The sequence below is a fragment of the Halichoeres trimaculatus genome, unplaced genomic scaffold (genome assembly GCF_033239565.1).
Source record: "Halichoeres trimaculatus isolate MK-OKI-2021-1 unplaced genomic scaffold, fHalTri1.1 fHalTri1_scaffold_18, whole genome shotgun sequence".
Taxonomy (NCBI): domain Eukaryota; kingdom Metazoa; phylum Chordata; class Actinopteri; order Labriformes; family Labridae; genus Halichoeres; species Halichoeres trimaculatus.
This window is the reverse complement of record NW_027437196.1, coordinates 9,647,956-9,664,469: the sequence shown is the minus strand read 5'-3', so window position 1 is coordinate 9,664,469 and position 16,514 is coordinate 9,647,956. Positions and strand designations below refer to the sequence as shown.

The 16,514-nt window shown below is 41.9% G+C and overlaps 1 protein-coding gene across 1 annotated transcript; it reads left to right on the top strand.

The window, feature by feature from the left end:
- Positions 1 to 6,703: 6,703 nt before the first annotated feature.
- On the top strand, positions 6,704 to 9,529 carry LOC141807837 (oxygen-regulated protein 1-like). The gene is made up of 4 exons (XM_074694055.1): positions 6,704 to 7,339; positions 7,941 to 8,097; positions 8,423 to 9,190; positions 9,411 to 9,529. The coding sequence occupies exons 1-4, from the start codon at positions 6,704 to 6,706 to the stop codon at positions 9,527 to 9,529; spliced, it is 1,680 nt and encodes a 559-aa protein (XP_074550156.1).
- The last annotated feature ends 6,985 nt before the right edge of the window (positions 9,530 to 16,514 follow it).

Sequence of the window (16,514 nt, the reverse complement as noted above, 5' to 3'; positions counted from 1 at the left end):
GGAATAAAAACTGAGTTTGAAAAGAAAGCCTTACGTAAATATCTATGTACAGTCTGATTTTAAATCCCCCAAAAACTTAGACTAAAGGGGTTTAAAATCCTTAATGAAACGACTGGAATCCACACTTTTAGTATGAAAATGCTTAAATTGTGAGTCATGTGGGTAAATTTTCACTCAGCAGGACTTTCAAAGGGAAATTTTTCAGATGCGTTTTCATCTCAGCCAGGAAAAAAAGGCAAATGATGCGTTAGCTCAAATTAGCTTAACCTGTTTGATGGCTAGGATAAGCCACATGCACTGCACTTCCTAAAATCTGAAATATTAGGGTGAGTTCTATCTGTGAATGTGAACAAAGACATTTTTCAAACCAAATTTACAGGGGCTTTTTTCCTGCCAGCCTTGAGTAAAGTGTCAATGTGATGTTGGATTAAGTAGGGGGTTCATCAGAATCTTTTTTTTCAGTGTTTTTTTTTTTCATTTTGACTTTTGCGTTTTAAATTTACATTTATTTTTAACTAGTTTTTAAAGTGAGTTTTCTGGCTTAGTGTTTATATTTTGAAAATGCTTTTTTGGATTATTTATTGTTAGTCTTTTTTTGCAATATGGGGTACTTTTTCAGGGGGATTCAAAATTGTCAGAAAACACATTGTAAAAATTCAAAACACGCATTCCCTAAAGACAGATAAACAATTGTCCTTAAAAAACAAAATATTACCCCCTGTAATATTTTGCCCTAACATTGGGCAGAACATTTGTGTATGAGACAGATTGACAAAGATATAAACTAAAGATATTTAATCTAGAATTTTAGTTGGTCAACTCAAAATACAGTTATAGTCAGTTACTGTTTTTTTTTTTTTTTTAATTCATAAAGCCTGGTTTTGTTTTTGTTTTTTTTACGCAAATGCTTTTTAACCTCTCATTTTTGTGAGTTTCCGTTTAGTTTAATAACCTTGATAGCATGCAACTGATGTGATCTTCGTGCACAAAGTTAAGCCACTTTGCAACCGTTTCTATTTACCAGAATGTTCTTTCCAAACTGTGAATACAGTTTTACCGTAGCGTGGATACAGTATAGAAGCAAAACTGCAGTTTCCACATGCCACTTTGGAGTCCCACTTTTACATGTCTTTCGAATCAATTCAAAACTTTGATGCAATGATAGGCAACTATAGAAGATTTTAGGGGGAGGCTGTCCTGAAAGTTTCCTGAAATTTTCACAAGTGCATAAGTGAAAACAGAGCTATGGGTAGCGAATTCTACCCACCAGTGTTTGAACCTCTTCAATTGTGTGTACTCTGCCCACGCTGCTCAAAAGTTCAACTGTATTATTAATCTGTTTGAGCAAAAATAATACAAGCTTCCTTTAACACCCCTTCACTCATGTGTCTTGCAATGAGGTAATTTATTAACTTTATGTATCTTGGAAATGTTGAGTTGGAACTTTTATAAGAGGAAGGAAAACGGAAAATCTAAAAAGAGGAAAAGCAAAAAACCGCCTCTGATTATAATTACCCAGAATGGTGGTCAGTTGAGTGCCGCCTAATTGAATAATGGTCATATCAACGAACGAGTGGGAGTGTGAAGTGATTTACGGCGCAGAGGAGCGTGCTTATCTCTCCCTGCGTCCCATGCAGGAAACACTGGGATGTCACTGGGCAGATTAAAAGCTTGGCACAGCTGATACGAAGCGCTCGAAATGGATGGGGTGGGGACCTCTGACTGCTGTGTGAGGGGTTTTAGAGGGGAGGGGACAGGCGGCGGTGTATGACCTTATGAGTCCTGTTTGGCACAGATTCATTCAAAATCTGGGAATTCCAGTGGAAGTGAAGGGGAAGGGAAAAAATGTCACATCATGTAGCTTGAATGGAATTTGAAATATGAAGCACATTTGTGGCTCTACGTCTGTCGGGCCTATTTTTTTTTTCTGCCACTAGAGGAAAAAAAGAATTCACCAGTAAAAGCTGTGTTTTGAAGTTTGGAGGATTTCAGTTGACAGAAGTATTTTCCGAACCAGCTGTCTTTCTTTTAATTGAAGTGAATGTTTCAAACGGTGCAGCTGTATCACTTCTAATTGAATTCCTGACAGCTGCAATGGTTGGAATTCTGCCCCCTTCATACGATTACAAAACAAGCAGCCCTTTTTATTTTAAAAAGCCAAATTTAGCGTGTCATCAGGAGAGAAAGCTTTCATTTTCCATGTATTGCTGTACAGGAGCTGCAGGCCCTTGCAGGCAACGACTCTGCCTCTGGAATTGAGGCGATACACGCAGACTGAAGAGAGGTGTTTGATGGGAACACAGGCAGACAGATCTGGAGGAGCAGCTGCATGGAGGACGCTGGGCCAAATATAGAAAGGGGACAAGGGCCAAAACATATCACACATTTTTTCCCATTAACAGCATAGGTTTGATTCTAACTTGGCGCCAATTAGTTGCAGTATAGGCGCAAGGACTTAAAAATAGAGCATGGCAGGGGTGACAATACACTCGGAACGCAGAGACAGATATCTCTGTCGTGGCGGCGTGTGATTTCACGTGTAATCATGTGAAGGAAAAATAACAGTATTCATATCACCAGCTGGTTCGTTATAACTCTGTGACTGGAAGGTTATGTGACAAATGGAGCTTCAGACATTCGCTGCCGTTACCTGTCATGCTGCTTTAAGAGCCCGACTTCAGCTACGGTTTATTTTCAGTCAGATTCGGCTATGTTTGGCAGGATCCACGGTGCTGTATCAGTGCGGCCAGACGTTCCTATCCAACATTTGCTTGTCTCTTATCTCCAGGGTGGAGAGCTGGAATGAGGGGCATGCAGGCTTCAGGCCTACCTGTTTACTCTAGGGGCTTCCTCCATTGTCCCCCCCTCTCCCCCTCACCATCACGCTTCCTTTGAAGGATTTTTCACATTTTTGCACTCGTTGTTGTTTTGGGAACAGGTCACAGGCTTGGCACATGGGAGCCTCCTGCGGCATTCCTGATTCTCTGTCTAGTCGAGCTCAGCAGGAATTCTTTCCTACAGAACATATCTTCTCTTTCGAACACACCTGAGATATTTTTATGGCCGTAAACTAAAATGCACAACAGAGTGTCATCACTTCATCCCTCCAAACAGAGCTGAAACCTGATAACTTTTGTATATTCCTTTGATTCCTTGACATCAGCCCCAGGTTTTACCGTGGAATGAAGTTATCCCTTGCCCACTAATCCCTTTCTCTACAGGAATAGACTCACTCCACTCCTGTTTTGGTTACGGTTATGCAACTCTTGATAGTTCATGGTTAAGCGTATACATGACCAGAGCTAATACCCACGAGTAATACGGTTAAACCTAATCTACTGGACTCCACTACTCCTCTAAACTTCATAGTATTTCTGGAACCAGGATGCATATTTTTGAAGGGGCTAAAAAAATCATCCATCTTCAAAACATCTAATTTCAGATCAGAATTTAAACACATGCTTTAACCTCATCTCTGGCTGAATTTTGAGACTGGGTCCTGTTAAATAAAAGGATTAAAGCGAATACCTCCTCCTTTCATTGAAATAAAAATCTCCTCTCCGAGGGTCCTGAGGGGCTAATTTGAAGAGCTCCTTAATCCCTATAATCTTAAAACGTCTTCAATGGGATTACAACCTCGCACGAATATTGCAACTGGACACGAGTTACCATCTGCTGCTACGTGCTGCTCTGTTGTTCTTTTTTTTGTTGTTGTTCTCCGTACGTGTCTACAGGTAGAGCACTGCACTGCAAAAAAATAAAAACGAAGCAAGTCTCCATGTCTCACTTTAAAAAAAAAGGATTTATTAGAAAAAATATAAGCTACATCCACACGACACACCAGAATATTAAGTTAGTAAAATGAAGCCTGACGTGTCAACAATTTAAAAAACTTGAAAATGGGGTAAGAAAAAAATTGCTTGTCAAGATTCTTGAATCATGAATAATATCTTAATACAAGTAAAAGTTTCTTACCCAAAAGGTTGGTTTTCTTTTACTCTCTACAAACAATTTAGGCGTTAAATGTTTTAAAATATCTTAAAATAAGACATTTTTCTGGACTTGTAGTGTGAATATGGTTTGTGTTGTTTTTATATACAAAAACAAAAATGGAATATAACTTTATTTGTCATTGTGATAAGTGCAACAAAATTGCAAAAAGCCCTTCAGTCAGTGCAAAACAGTTTAAAGTGCAAAATAGCTGCCATGTTCAGGTGCATTAATGACATCAGGTAATTGTTATATTGTATTTATCATCATATGATGACAAATGAGGTATTGATTGAAAAAGAAACAAATAAACAAAAACAAAAACAAGCAAAAGAAAAAAATACTAATTAAAAAGCAAGACAGAAATACTTTCTTGGATTAAACAATAAACGCATTATGAAATATATTAATAACACTGTGTGTTATATTGAAATTGCTTCAAAAACTTCACTTTGTTTTATTTCAGTGGTGTCCCAACTTTTTTTTGTTTTTCAAGAATGTCCACAGAACTCCAGCCTCTCTTACAAACATACTTATTAACCCTGAAATGAATGTTGCACTTGATTTACTACTTCTTTTTAGTGGTTTCTCTAAAGGAAAAAAAGTTGCTATTCTGCATCAAACATACTGGTGCCATTGTTACAGTTATGAAAATAAACCTCACCTGTCGGGATCTAGATGATAAGGCTTTTGACCCTGTAAACAACATTTTAAGCCCAAAATATTTCCTATCCTACATTATGAACAAAATTTTCCTGCACCATCTCATAACCTAAATCTAGTTTTGCATCCTCTGATGTGTTTTTTGACTCTGGATGTTCATGAAGCTCATTTTCACGTCGCAATAAGTCCATTCATTTAAAGACGTCAGCCATGAGAGTTATTGAGTTTGTGCAGAATGTACACAGCTTTAGCTTTATACAAGTAACCTATGCCATGTGTTACCACAGCATGTTAAGCAGGCCTCTTCTCTGTCTTTTTTTTTTTTTTAAATTTCCTCTTAAAACCCTTTTTTTCTTCCTGGCCTTTAACACACAGTAGTGGTTTGTTTTATTTATTTATTTTAATTATTAATTTGATTGCTCTTCTGTGTGCTTTTTTAATTATGTTCATGCTTTTAAATTGTTTTTGTATTTACATGTAGAGCTCTTCTATTTATTTTTCTGTACAACACTTTTGTCAACACAGTGTCTGTTTTACGTTACTAGGTGTACTTTGATTTTGACTAAGCACTTGACAGAAAATGTAAATGTTCACATAATTAAGAACATGATTCATTTCAGTGCCTTGATTAATACATTTTAAGATGAAAGCTGTAGGTGTATGACAGTGAAGAAGGCCTGTTGATTCGTTTTCTATCACAATGAACAGATTTCATTTCCCTGCTCCACCTCTGCGTCCTGCTACGTCCTCCCTACATGCATCTGTGTGACACACCTTTCAGGGGAGGATTTTCGAGCGCCTCACTTGCAGAAGGGATTAACTCTAAGCAAAGATTAAGCAAATTAACCACGATGCGGTCTCCTGAAATAAACTGTTGCTGTGGAGTTAGTGCAACAGCAGTCATGATGTAGAGCACGGAATAACGTTTCGTGGATGCTGTGAAAGCGGTTTGGGACTTTCATGATGCTGATGCTGACGTAGGTGAGTTCACAATGAAATTTTGATTGTATGAGTATTGTTTTTTTTTCTTTTAAATTGGTTTGAATTTTTCACCATGTCAGGTATAATTTATATGGGTTATAACTGAAGCGTTTGAGAGGCCGTTTGAAACCCTAACTCTGTTTTTCAAATCAGCACTTCAAAAATGTCACTTTAAGACAGAAAAAATACAACCTCCTGTCTGTTAATTACTGCTGTATATTGCTCCTCAGCACACTCAATCTTTTTGCTTTTGGTGAGTAAAAATTATCTTCCAAAATCTGTAATCTAACGCTTAAGTTCTCATGTGAGATGGACAATTTTTTGAGATCATAACAGTACTTTTGGCACATTGGTTTGAAACACTGTAAAATATCCCGTGTTTGATTGTTCATCACATAACATGTTCAGGTTTCTGTTCACCATGTTTTGACCTACTGACTAAAGTATCCAGATTTAAACCTTGAAATGTGGTGTGGTATTGCTGGTTTGATGAAATTCGAGAAAGCATAGAGTAAGTGGTTAAGAGAGAAGGACCGGGTTGACATTTCTGTTCACGTTTTAATTGCCTCAGTGGGTTGTTGAAACCATGGTAATAGAATAATTGAAGATTCACGTGGCAAGTATTCCAGGAGTGAGGTCATGTTACCTGATGGCAATGGGTTTAGGATGTAAACAACATATGCTTGCAAGACGTCATTCAGCTGTTTGCACATCTTAAATCAAGTTGTGTTGAACAAGGTGTCGTGATGTGTGTTGACCCACATGCAGAGGCTCCATTGCACACAATTGTGTTTGAGATTAAACCACAATACTCTATAAGTATTACAGCTTTATCATTGGCACTAATCCTATTACTTTATACCTTATATATTTAACAAAATAGATCAAATGGGCCTAATCTGAGCAGATAACTATAAAGATGTGCAGCTTTATATCCTAAGACCTCGACCTGAGAAACCACAAACCACTTAATTCTGTCCAAATAAAAAAAGTGGCATAACTAAAAAAGGTTTGTTCCCATTAAATATCTAACCCTTTCCTCTGAAACTCTTCCAGCTAAACAGCGATGATGAATGACACGGGTCTCCGGAGGGTCCTCCCAGGACAGTCCTCAGGGAGTGCCCACACCTTTGGCACCCCGCGCCACCCAAGTGTCATTGACCCCATCCTATCAAAGCGTGTCTGCTTCTACAAGAGTGGAGACCCTCAGTTCAATGGTCTGCGCATGGTCATCAACAACCGCACCTTCAAAACCTTCGACGCACTCCTGGACAGTCTCTCTAAAAAGGTTCCTCTGCCATTTGGAGTGAGGAACATCACCACTCCTCACGGAGTTCATGCCGTCAGTACTTTGGATGATTTGGAGGACGGGAAATCCTACATCTGTTCTGACAGCCGCAAAGTCAAACCGTTCAACCTGGCACGGGCCAGGAAGAAGCTGCCGCCCTGGTACCACGCCAGGCCTGTGAGCTCTCGGCGAAGGACTGTGCAGCAGGCAAGGTTGTTCCCTGGCCAGAATAAGAAGGAACCTGTTGTTTTGCGTACACCAAAGAGGCTGCTGGTTTTTCGCAATGGGGACCCCAGTGTTAAACACACAGTGGTGCTTTCCAAGAGGACTACGCCGACCTTTGAGTCCATACTGGAATATATTTCAGAACTGATTCAGTTCAACGTGGTGAAGTTACTCACATCAGACGGGAAACGGGTGAGTGTTATCCTCTGATAACTACCAATAAGGACTGCCAGTTTGACAACAACACACTAGAGGATGATTTTTTTTATCCTTCCCTGCTTTGTGTAAGAAATCCCTAAATTTAAACCTTGTTGAAAAGACTGAAACACTTGATAAAAACTCTATTCTGACCTTATCTTAAATCTTACGCACACCCCAAGCTTATAAAACCTTCTAAAAATGGATACTACCAATCCAATAGTATGTTAAAATGACTTCCTGTCAGTTTTAGTCCTGTGGTATTCTTATTGACCCATAAAAAACTTGCTTAAACCTGGCTTATAAATAACCGTCACACGAGGAGAGAAAGTGGTAAGCTCCTTTAGCTACTCACCTTAATACGTAGAGAGGCATTCTGGGATACTGCACTGGAAGGCTTTGTTAAAGGATCTATTATAGATTCAGAGCTTACCAATAACACAAAGAGCCATTCTAATAAAGATAACCATTAAATTCAAGTTGTCCTACAGTGAATGTACTTGAACTACCTTTTCATTGAAATTAAAGGGTAAAAACATTTTTTTTTCTATCCAGTGAGAAGGAGAAACAATTTTTTTCTTCCTGTGCACTACAGGTGGAGGGTCTGCCAGGGCTGATATTGTGCTCTGGGACTGTCGTGGCTGCAGGAAGGGAGCCATTCAGACCTGCAAAATACACGACAGAGAAACCCCCAGCTCAAACAATGGCGCAAACCAACCGGAAAAGTGTCCGAAGACTAAAGTTTTTAAACCGTAAGTTTCTAAAGGAATAGATGTTACGCTTTGAGTTATTCATGAGCACATACCTGGCTCTCATGTGGGACATACTGTGTCGGCTGTAATCTACCTGCACCCATGGGATGAAGAGAGTGCTGAGGCAATGATATCACGTATAATACCATAGATGACCTACTTACACTGTCTATGTGGTTGTCTGCTTTTGTTCTCCGTGAGCTGTAGTAGTTCAACTATCTTTCTAACATAACCTCTTTCTTTCTTTTTCATGCTTCCTGGGTTTCCTCTTCAAATTGACCTCCTTCCCACTGCCCTCCAATGGCTCTTTTTGCTAAACAAAAAGGTAAAAAGAAGTCTCCATCAAATGCTTCACCATCACGCCCATTCTCGCCCTCATCTGAGAGGTTCATCGTGAATCAGATCCACAACTCAGTCGTCGAAAGATCAAGCGAGCTTCGCAGCAACCACTCAAACTCTGTTGGGTGGGAGTCAGGTCACATGTTGGAGTCTGTGGCTGAAACCGAGGGTGAAACCTACCTCGGCGATGGGGCTGACGGTCAAGGGTGCTTGCTTCCAACAGATGATGACATTGAGAAGTCATTTAGAGTGAACCAAGACGGAAGCATGACCGTAGAGATGAAGGTGAGGTTAACTCTTAAAGAAGAAGAGACCATTCACTGGACCACCACCTTGAGTCGGTCGAGTGCTGCTAATCTGCTTAATGAAAATAGTTTACCACCACCACCGGAGGAAGTGCAGATCAGCTCACAGAACTCACTTGATTTACAAAGTCCTGCTGCCTCCGTCGACTCAATCAACAAGGACAGAACTAGAGATAACAACGATGATGACCCGCCAACGTCATGTTATGGAGCTCTCAGTGAAAACAGCATTGAGGAGGATCATGTAAAGGCACAGGCAGGCTTGGAGTCCCCTCAAAGAGCCCCCACACCTGGTCACAGGCAGATCAGGACAAAGCAAACCTCTATCGAGAGTGTGAAATCAGTGACGTCGGAGGGGATTCAGGAAGGTGTGGTGGGTTCGTACTCCTACAGAGAGCAGACAGAGCATGGAGCCATGACGGAGCAGTACTGCATGGTCAAGCAGTCAAGTACAAGACCAGTTCCTAAACCAAGAAGACTTGGCTCAATAGAGGCTAACAGTTTAAGCAGAAATGTCTCCACTTTCAAATCATCCGGGATAGTTGAATCCAGCGGAGAGGAAGTCACTGAAACTGTCTTACACATATATGAACAGCAGACCTGCCCGGATAATTATCTGGTAAACATTTATGCACAGGGAACAACCTCTTCTGGGATTCCTTTTGGCAGGCCGGGTACCGCAGAAACTGGACTGTTCACCTCCAATCATGAGTCAGAAGCAGACCTTTGGAGACCATCGACAGCTTCTGGGTCAATTAACCTGTGGAGAGCAGGGAGTGCTTCTTTAGCATCTGATTTGGCCTTGCCAGAAGTACATTCTCTGAGAAAACAGCCAAAGCCTGGCAAAGTGAATTCCCAACAATCTAACACAAAGAATGGCAAGGTGGCGTCCCCAAAACCAAAATCAACTAAGAAACATATTCATCGACTTGTGACGCCAAAGAAAAGGCAAAAAGACAGTACTTCAGAGGCAACTGAAAAACGTAAGAAAATAAAAACTTTCTCCAGTGCTGGGTTCCTGAGAAAAATTTATGGGAACAAATCCAAATCAAAGAGCCCAAAGAAGACCAAAAAAAGTTCTGTACCAGCCAAAGATAGAGAGATTACAACAAAGAGCTCTCAACAGTTGGATGAGACAGTGAAAGATGTCCTGAAGGATCCCAGTGTACCATCAGCATTGGATGAAATCCAAATGGAGGTAGAAAAAAGCAGGCTAGATGTTACTCCAGAAGAAATAACACAACCACGGGGAATACTGACACGTCAAGCATCAATGCATCAGGAGAAGAGGAGTGAAAATGAGTCATGTGATATCAGCAAAAGCATGTCACTGCCTGCTTTTAACTCTTCCAGTGCTTTTACAAATGAATATGTGGAGGACTGGTTGGAAAAGGCCCATTTTGAACCCAAAACCAATCCAGATGAAGAAAGTGTTAAAGCAGAGAAGATTGTCCATAAAGGCAACAGCTTGAAAACTGAGGCAAAGGAAGTTGAAAGTCAGGAGGATACATCACTAAAAGAAACAAATATGGTGCTGCTGCCAGAGAATTTGTTAGGATCCTCTGTCAAACAGAGAGTCCAGTCCTTTGAGAACAAAGCAAGTCCGTTACTAGAGAGGCACCCAATCAAACCACAAACTGTCAGTGTCCATCAAACCCCTACACACACAGAAAGCGAAAGTACTTGCACAACTTCCCCAACTCAAAAGACCTCATCAGGCGCCTCATCTGACATCCCAGTTAAAATCTCCCTCCAAAGCGCAACACCATCCAAAACCCTTTCCATGGACTTCCCACCACCCCCTTCACCTCCTGCTGAAAGCGCTGAGTTTTCAAATACTGAATACTGTGAGATGGAAGTTTCCTCACCAGCTAGCAGTCCCTTATACCGGCTGTCATCAGTCAGCAGTCAAATGTCAGATAATCATCCACTATCGGTTAGCCCTTCATCAGAAAAGGCAGCATCTCCCACTGAGCTCACGATGGAGAAGACACCTTCAGTTCAGAGCAGTGTCCCTCCCACAACAGGGGAAGCCCCTTTATCACGAAATCCATCCATCAAAAGAGCTCCTTTGGTCAGTAATTTATCATTTGGAAGGACAATGGCTCTCAGAAAAGCTTGTATGGATAAATATGCTTTATGTAGTGATGCTACTTCAGAGATAACATCAGCTGAAAATGTGGTGGACTATTCAGCAGGCGTACAACAGCAGAATGAAACCCTTCTAGAGGAGACACAGCTGTCAAACAGCATGTTAGATTCTAAAAGTAGTCAGTTCTGTTGTACCTCTGCATCTCCAACTAGTTTAACATCTGAAGACAGAGAGCAATCACCAAGTATAGCATCAGATGATCATCAAACAACAAGCCATCTTCAATCTAAGGAAACTGAAACACCTTCATCCCAAAAAGAGGTACCATCTCCCAAACCACTTGTGAAAAAGGTGCAACTACAGGGAAGTCCATCTCCAGACAGAAAATCACAAACAAAGAAACTTTCTCCTGAACTCTCCCGTAAGTCCCCAAAACTGTCATCAGCACGAAACCACAACCCTGATAAAAATACGTCACCAAAAGCAGGAATACAAATTCAAGCTAGCCCTTCCACTGAGAGGAAGCAGACGCACCAGAAACTCAAACTGCAAAAGACACTGTCTCCATATTCTCAGTCTATGGATGTGGTGTCACCGCCAGTCAGGCACAGGTCAGGTAAAAAGTTGCTCTCCAGAAATCACTCTTCAGATGATGCATCAGAGTCATCGCATGGGGGACAAAAGAAAACATCAGTGAAGACACAGAAATCTCAAACACAGACTGGTGATCTGGACAAAACTCAATCTCAGAACACGACCGCACAAGTGGAAGTAAATCAGAGTGAGGTGAACAAGACGAATGACCTTGCAACAACAGGGGAAGAAATATCCAAAACACAAATAATGCCCCAGCCTTTAAACACCTCCAATCAGCCAGACATTACATCAATGCTCGAGGATATTTGCTTCTCGATAAAGTCAATCAGACTTCTCACACAGAACAAACGCCCCTCATGTTTGGAGAGGTCTAACAGCCTGCCGGACTTCTCCTCTCATGTGGCCTCTACATTTGGCTCCTCATCTAAAGCGCTCCTTGCTTTCTTGGCTGTCATGACCCTAAAGGAAGGCTTGACCAACCGGAGTGTGGATGAGCTGAATGCAAACAATGTCAGCTGTGCAGAGGCTTTAAAAATGATCGATTCACTCAAGGAGATCGCCAGCATTGAGGATTCTCACAAGTTGAAGGACAGTTTGTCGGAGTTACAGGAGTCAGCTTCGAAGCAGCTCCTGCAGAGTTGGAAGGGCTTTCAGGAGCTCAGCGACAGAGGCAAGAGCCGTAGCCCTACACCACATGGACTTGTAACTGACACCTGTTTTGAAAGAGACTGTAGCATTGATGAGATCATGGATAACTTAGATATGCCTGAGAAGCTAAAGGAAGAACTGGCTTCTCTTTCATTGGGTTTCCAAAGCAACAGTAATGATAAGTCAGAGATTTGTGCTAGCATTAAGGTAGACGTAGAACCATCACTCAGTGATGATATCAACACCAAATTATCCCATCCTTTGACAGACGGTACTGTTCCTATCAAGGATGTGTCTCAAGATGAGAAATCAAATTTAAATGTGAGCTCCATTATTAAAAGATTCACTTTTATTGAGGCAGATTGTGTAGAAGAGACAGCAAAGCACAAACCACCTGAACGGCTAACCAAAGCAGACACACATGGACAGAGCAATGAGGCTAAAAGTCCGTCACTTGATCCTGGAGCAGGGCGGCCAAAGGATGTGGAGTCATGTGCTCAGGGAGAGGAAAAACCACAAGATAATGATAGAGACCAATCAAGCAAAGATGAGGTAGGAAATGTAGGCAGCAGCAGCAACAAAAAGCAGGACAGTTGTACCTCTGAGAGAGCGGAGCAAGACATGGATGCTGACAAGGCACAGATTCAAAGTCAGGAGAGCATAAGTGTCCCTGAAAATGATCCCACATGTGAGGGTGAATCAGGTGCCAATAGAGATTTAGAGGAAAGCTGTGACAGAGTTGGTTCTGGCTCAGACGCAGGTGATCTTTCAGATGAAGGAGCAGGAGTCGAATGTAAGAAGGAGAGGAGGGAAAGTGATGACTTATCAAACCTTGAGAGTCAATCAGAGGAGGAAGAGGACAAGCAACAGTTGTCCAGTTGCTATGTAGAGACAGGCAACAAAGATGCTTTGTCCAGATCTGACTCAGAGAGGGAGCAGCAAAGTACAGCGGGTTATATCGGACTAAGTGTGAGTGTCGATGACAGTGCTTGTAACTCAGATGAGGCGTTTTCAGAGGACGAGGAGCAGGAGGCTGAATGTGAGGATGCAAAGGTTAGCAACGAGGACGGTTTGTCTCATGATGAGGAGGAGCAGGAGAGCATACTGGATGAGGAATACATCGATGATTTTGTAGATGAAAGGGAACAAAGAGAAACGTGTAGATCTTTGACGGGAGAAAGAGATGACAAGATAAGCTTTGATGATGACTGTCTGGATGAGGACGGAGAGATTTGTGATAAGACAGGAAGTCCAAAATCTGTGCGGGATATGATACAGAGTCAGGGTTCAGTCAGCTTAGTTAAGTGTTCTGCATTTAGTGCAAATGAGGACAGTGGGAATGACCACAGTAGCTGTGAAGAACACGCAGAGATTCGCCAACAAAAGATAGAAGATGAGCACACCAACAGCTCAAATGAAGAAGAGTTAAGTTACTTTGGAAAAGGCTCCGACTGTGAGGAGGAGAGTGCAACCACAGACATGCTTATAAAAGAGACCCCAACTTTTGCGATAGAGTCCCAAGAGAAATGTGAAAAGGCTGTAGAGACACCGAAGCATCAATCGGTAGAGATAATATCCCAGACTGTGGCAGAGAGAGTTATCCTTCTGGAGAAGCAAGTTGCTGACAGCCAGAAGAAAACAGAAAGTTCCCCCAAAAGACGTTTCTCCCAGAGAAATGTTCCTCTTGATTTGGATGTTGAGGATTCAGCTAAGTCCCAGCCAGCACCTGGTAGCCGATCAGCTCCTCAGTCGTCATTATCTTTCAGCTATGACTCCAGCAGTGTTATAACCACAGAGCCTGAAGGCATCAGAGTCAAATCCATCAGGGAGATGTTTCTCGCAAAGAGTGCCACGGATATCCAGCAAGGACATAAACCTTTACCTAGCCCAAACTCAGCAGAGATGGCTGAGTTTAGAGCACAGACTTCAACTAGTGCCGGGTATGAGTCTCAAACTTCCAGTGAGCTGTCTAGTGGTGAAGATGAGTCCCCACGGAAATCCATCAGTAAAGGTTTTGTCAGAAGGACCATTGAAAGACTTTACGGGATGAGAAATGCTAATTATGAGGAGGAAGTGCGTGAAAGGCCCCCCTCTGTCCAACAACCGAGCTTTTACTCCCCCTACCACATAGCCCAATCCAAAGCAATGCCTGAGTTGTCGTACTTTAATTCCACTGGTGCTTTGGACACCTTCACCGAAGCAACACGATGCCTTGCTTTTAACGCAAAAGTCGTGCCTGGACACAGTGTTCCTGTTAATGCCGAACAATTGCTCTTTAGTGAGAACACACAAATCAGAAAGTCTGTGTCAGACCCAGTTGGGATAAACAAAAGCTTTACCACTCGAGGGGGAGGAATGTATAAGGACACGGAGGAGAACGGTTCGTGTCCGACAGGCACAAAATCCGAAGTGGAAGACAAGGTGCAGTCATTCACGAGGAAATGCACGTACTTTTCTTTGCCCCATGCGAGTGACTCAGAGGCATGTCAGGATGATCTGAGCATAGTTAGCAAAGGAAGCATGAACGGTGACAGCATCGTAGATTTAAAGGACAACTCAGAGGACACCAAAACTCCAACAGAGAGGAATGGCACGCTGCCTGGTATTGGTGTTACTGACTTTAAGAAGATGGATAACAAAGTGCACCCGCTGGTAGAGCCTCCTGCAGATGGTAACGTTGTCGTTGCGCAGCCTGGGAAAGGTCAGGGTGCTTTGAATAGAAGGCTTCAGGACCCAGACATGTTGGACTTACTGTACGATTTTTGTGGTCAGAATTGTCCCATCCTGTAAGGACATCTATTTTTGGCTTTTTTGGACAATCACAAAGGGACTTTTTGTCTAAAAACATGAACATCCTTGGGTAACAGTATAGTATAATGTCTTTGGTGCCTAAATTTTGACGTTGCCATAGCATTGGCGTTAAAAACTCATGTGTCAAGTCATTTCAGCCTACTACAAAACATGTACTGGTGTTACAGATGCACAAGCAATGCATCCACTTCAAATCAACCTTTGTTTGCAACAGCTTATGTTACAACCCTGTGCTTCCTGTCAGGTTTTATGTCAAATTAGTGATAATTCTTTGCCATTTTGTGGTCCGATTGCCACGTGTGCTCCAGAGCAGCTCTGTTCTTCTTATAGGTTGCCTGTCAACACAACAAGCACCTAGAGCATTACTGTAATCTTATCTTAAAACTCTTAAAACCGATCAAGTCCCAGCAGATGTCACGCAATGAGGCCAATCCCCGAATCACTGAGAGGGCGGTTCAGCTGGTGGTCACAGCTCATGCTCTGGATGAAGTTCATGCTAAAATCACGCTGGTGTTTCCTTCCTTAAGATCAAAAAGTCACCACAATTTGACTTAAGTTATGTAAATACTGTAGAAAGGATCTGTACTAAATAATGTTTGGTGCTTGATGTTATGTTTTGTACACTGGCTGTGAAAAGTGTAAATAAGAAATTGATTTTTAATAAGTAGTAATAATAGTTTGACAAATACTAACAATAACCTGACCTTGTTACAAGGATGGATGTTGTTATGATGTACAATGTGGCAGCTGTGACAATATTGTCTCTTTAAATTGATGTGTAAGAATAAAAGTGTGAATTTACAAATGTCTTTTTCTTCATTAAATCCAGTTATGAGGACTGAATTCACACCACTCCATCTCTAAGTAGCCTGAGTGGATTGAGCAAGCTGTGACATGAGTTTGAAGGGTAAATTAGAGGATCAAGATGATCCCAGTGTCAGTGAGAGTCAACAGGCCAAGGTGACTGTTGTGTTAAAGATACCTTAGGAAGCTGGGTTCAGTTGTTTTCTCCTGCTGATCGGTATCACCTCTCTGAGGAGGAGCAGAGGCCTCGTGTTTTCTCACTCTCCGCCTGAGGAAGTATCCGTGTTGTTCTAAGGTTGTTTTGTTTCTCAGAAGCTGCCATTGAGCTGGCCCGTGTTGTGACAGGAGTGTGGAGGAATGCACTAATAGGGGAGTGTTTACATCTGCTGCTGCAAAGAGAAAACATGACAGCGAGAAAAGTCCCACATTCACCCTTAAATACATCTCTCTGATAACACACTGTTAACAAAGTGTAGATAAAAATTACATCAAACATCACACGGTTACGACTTCTGAATGCTACTGACAGAAATGTTTGCAACAACACTGTCCACTAGATGGCATAAGTGGTTAATACAACGTAATAAGACTGAGGAGGCTCAATTACAAGAGGGGATTAGATTGAGTAACAGGGCCAGAGGCTAGCGACCCTTTAATAAGCAGTTACCAGCAGCCCCCTAAATAGCAGGACCAGGGACTGGGGACCCCCTAAATCAGGGAGCAGGAGATCTGAGACCCTCTATATAGTGCTGCAAGCGACAAGCAACCCCCTAAACACCAGAGGAGGAAATAAGCAACCCCTTAAAAAGCATTGCCAAAGA

What these genes read in the sequence shown, in the direction of transcription:
- LOC141807837 (XM_074694055.1), top strand. Translation starts at nt 6,704, where the DNA reads ATGAATGACACGGGTCTCCGGAGGGTCCTCCCAGGACAGTCCTCAGGG. An exon ending in AAGACTAAAGTTTTTAAACC is followed by an intron (nt 8,098 to 8,422) that starts GTAAGTTTCTAA and finishes CTAAACAAAAAG; the next exon opens with GTAAAAAGAAGTCTCCATCA. An exon ending in CTGCATGGTCAAGCAGTCAA is followed by an intron (nt 9,191 to 9,410) that starts GTACAAGACCAG and finishes TCCTTTTGGCAG; the next exon opens with GCCGGGTACCGCAGAAACTG.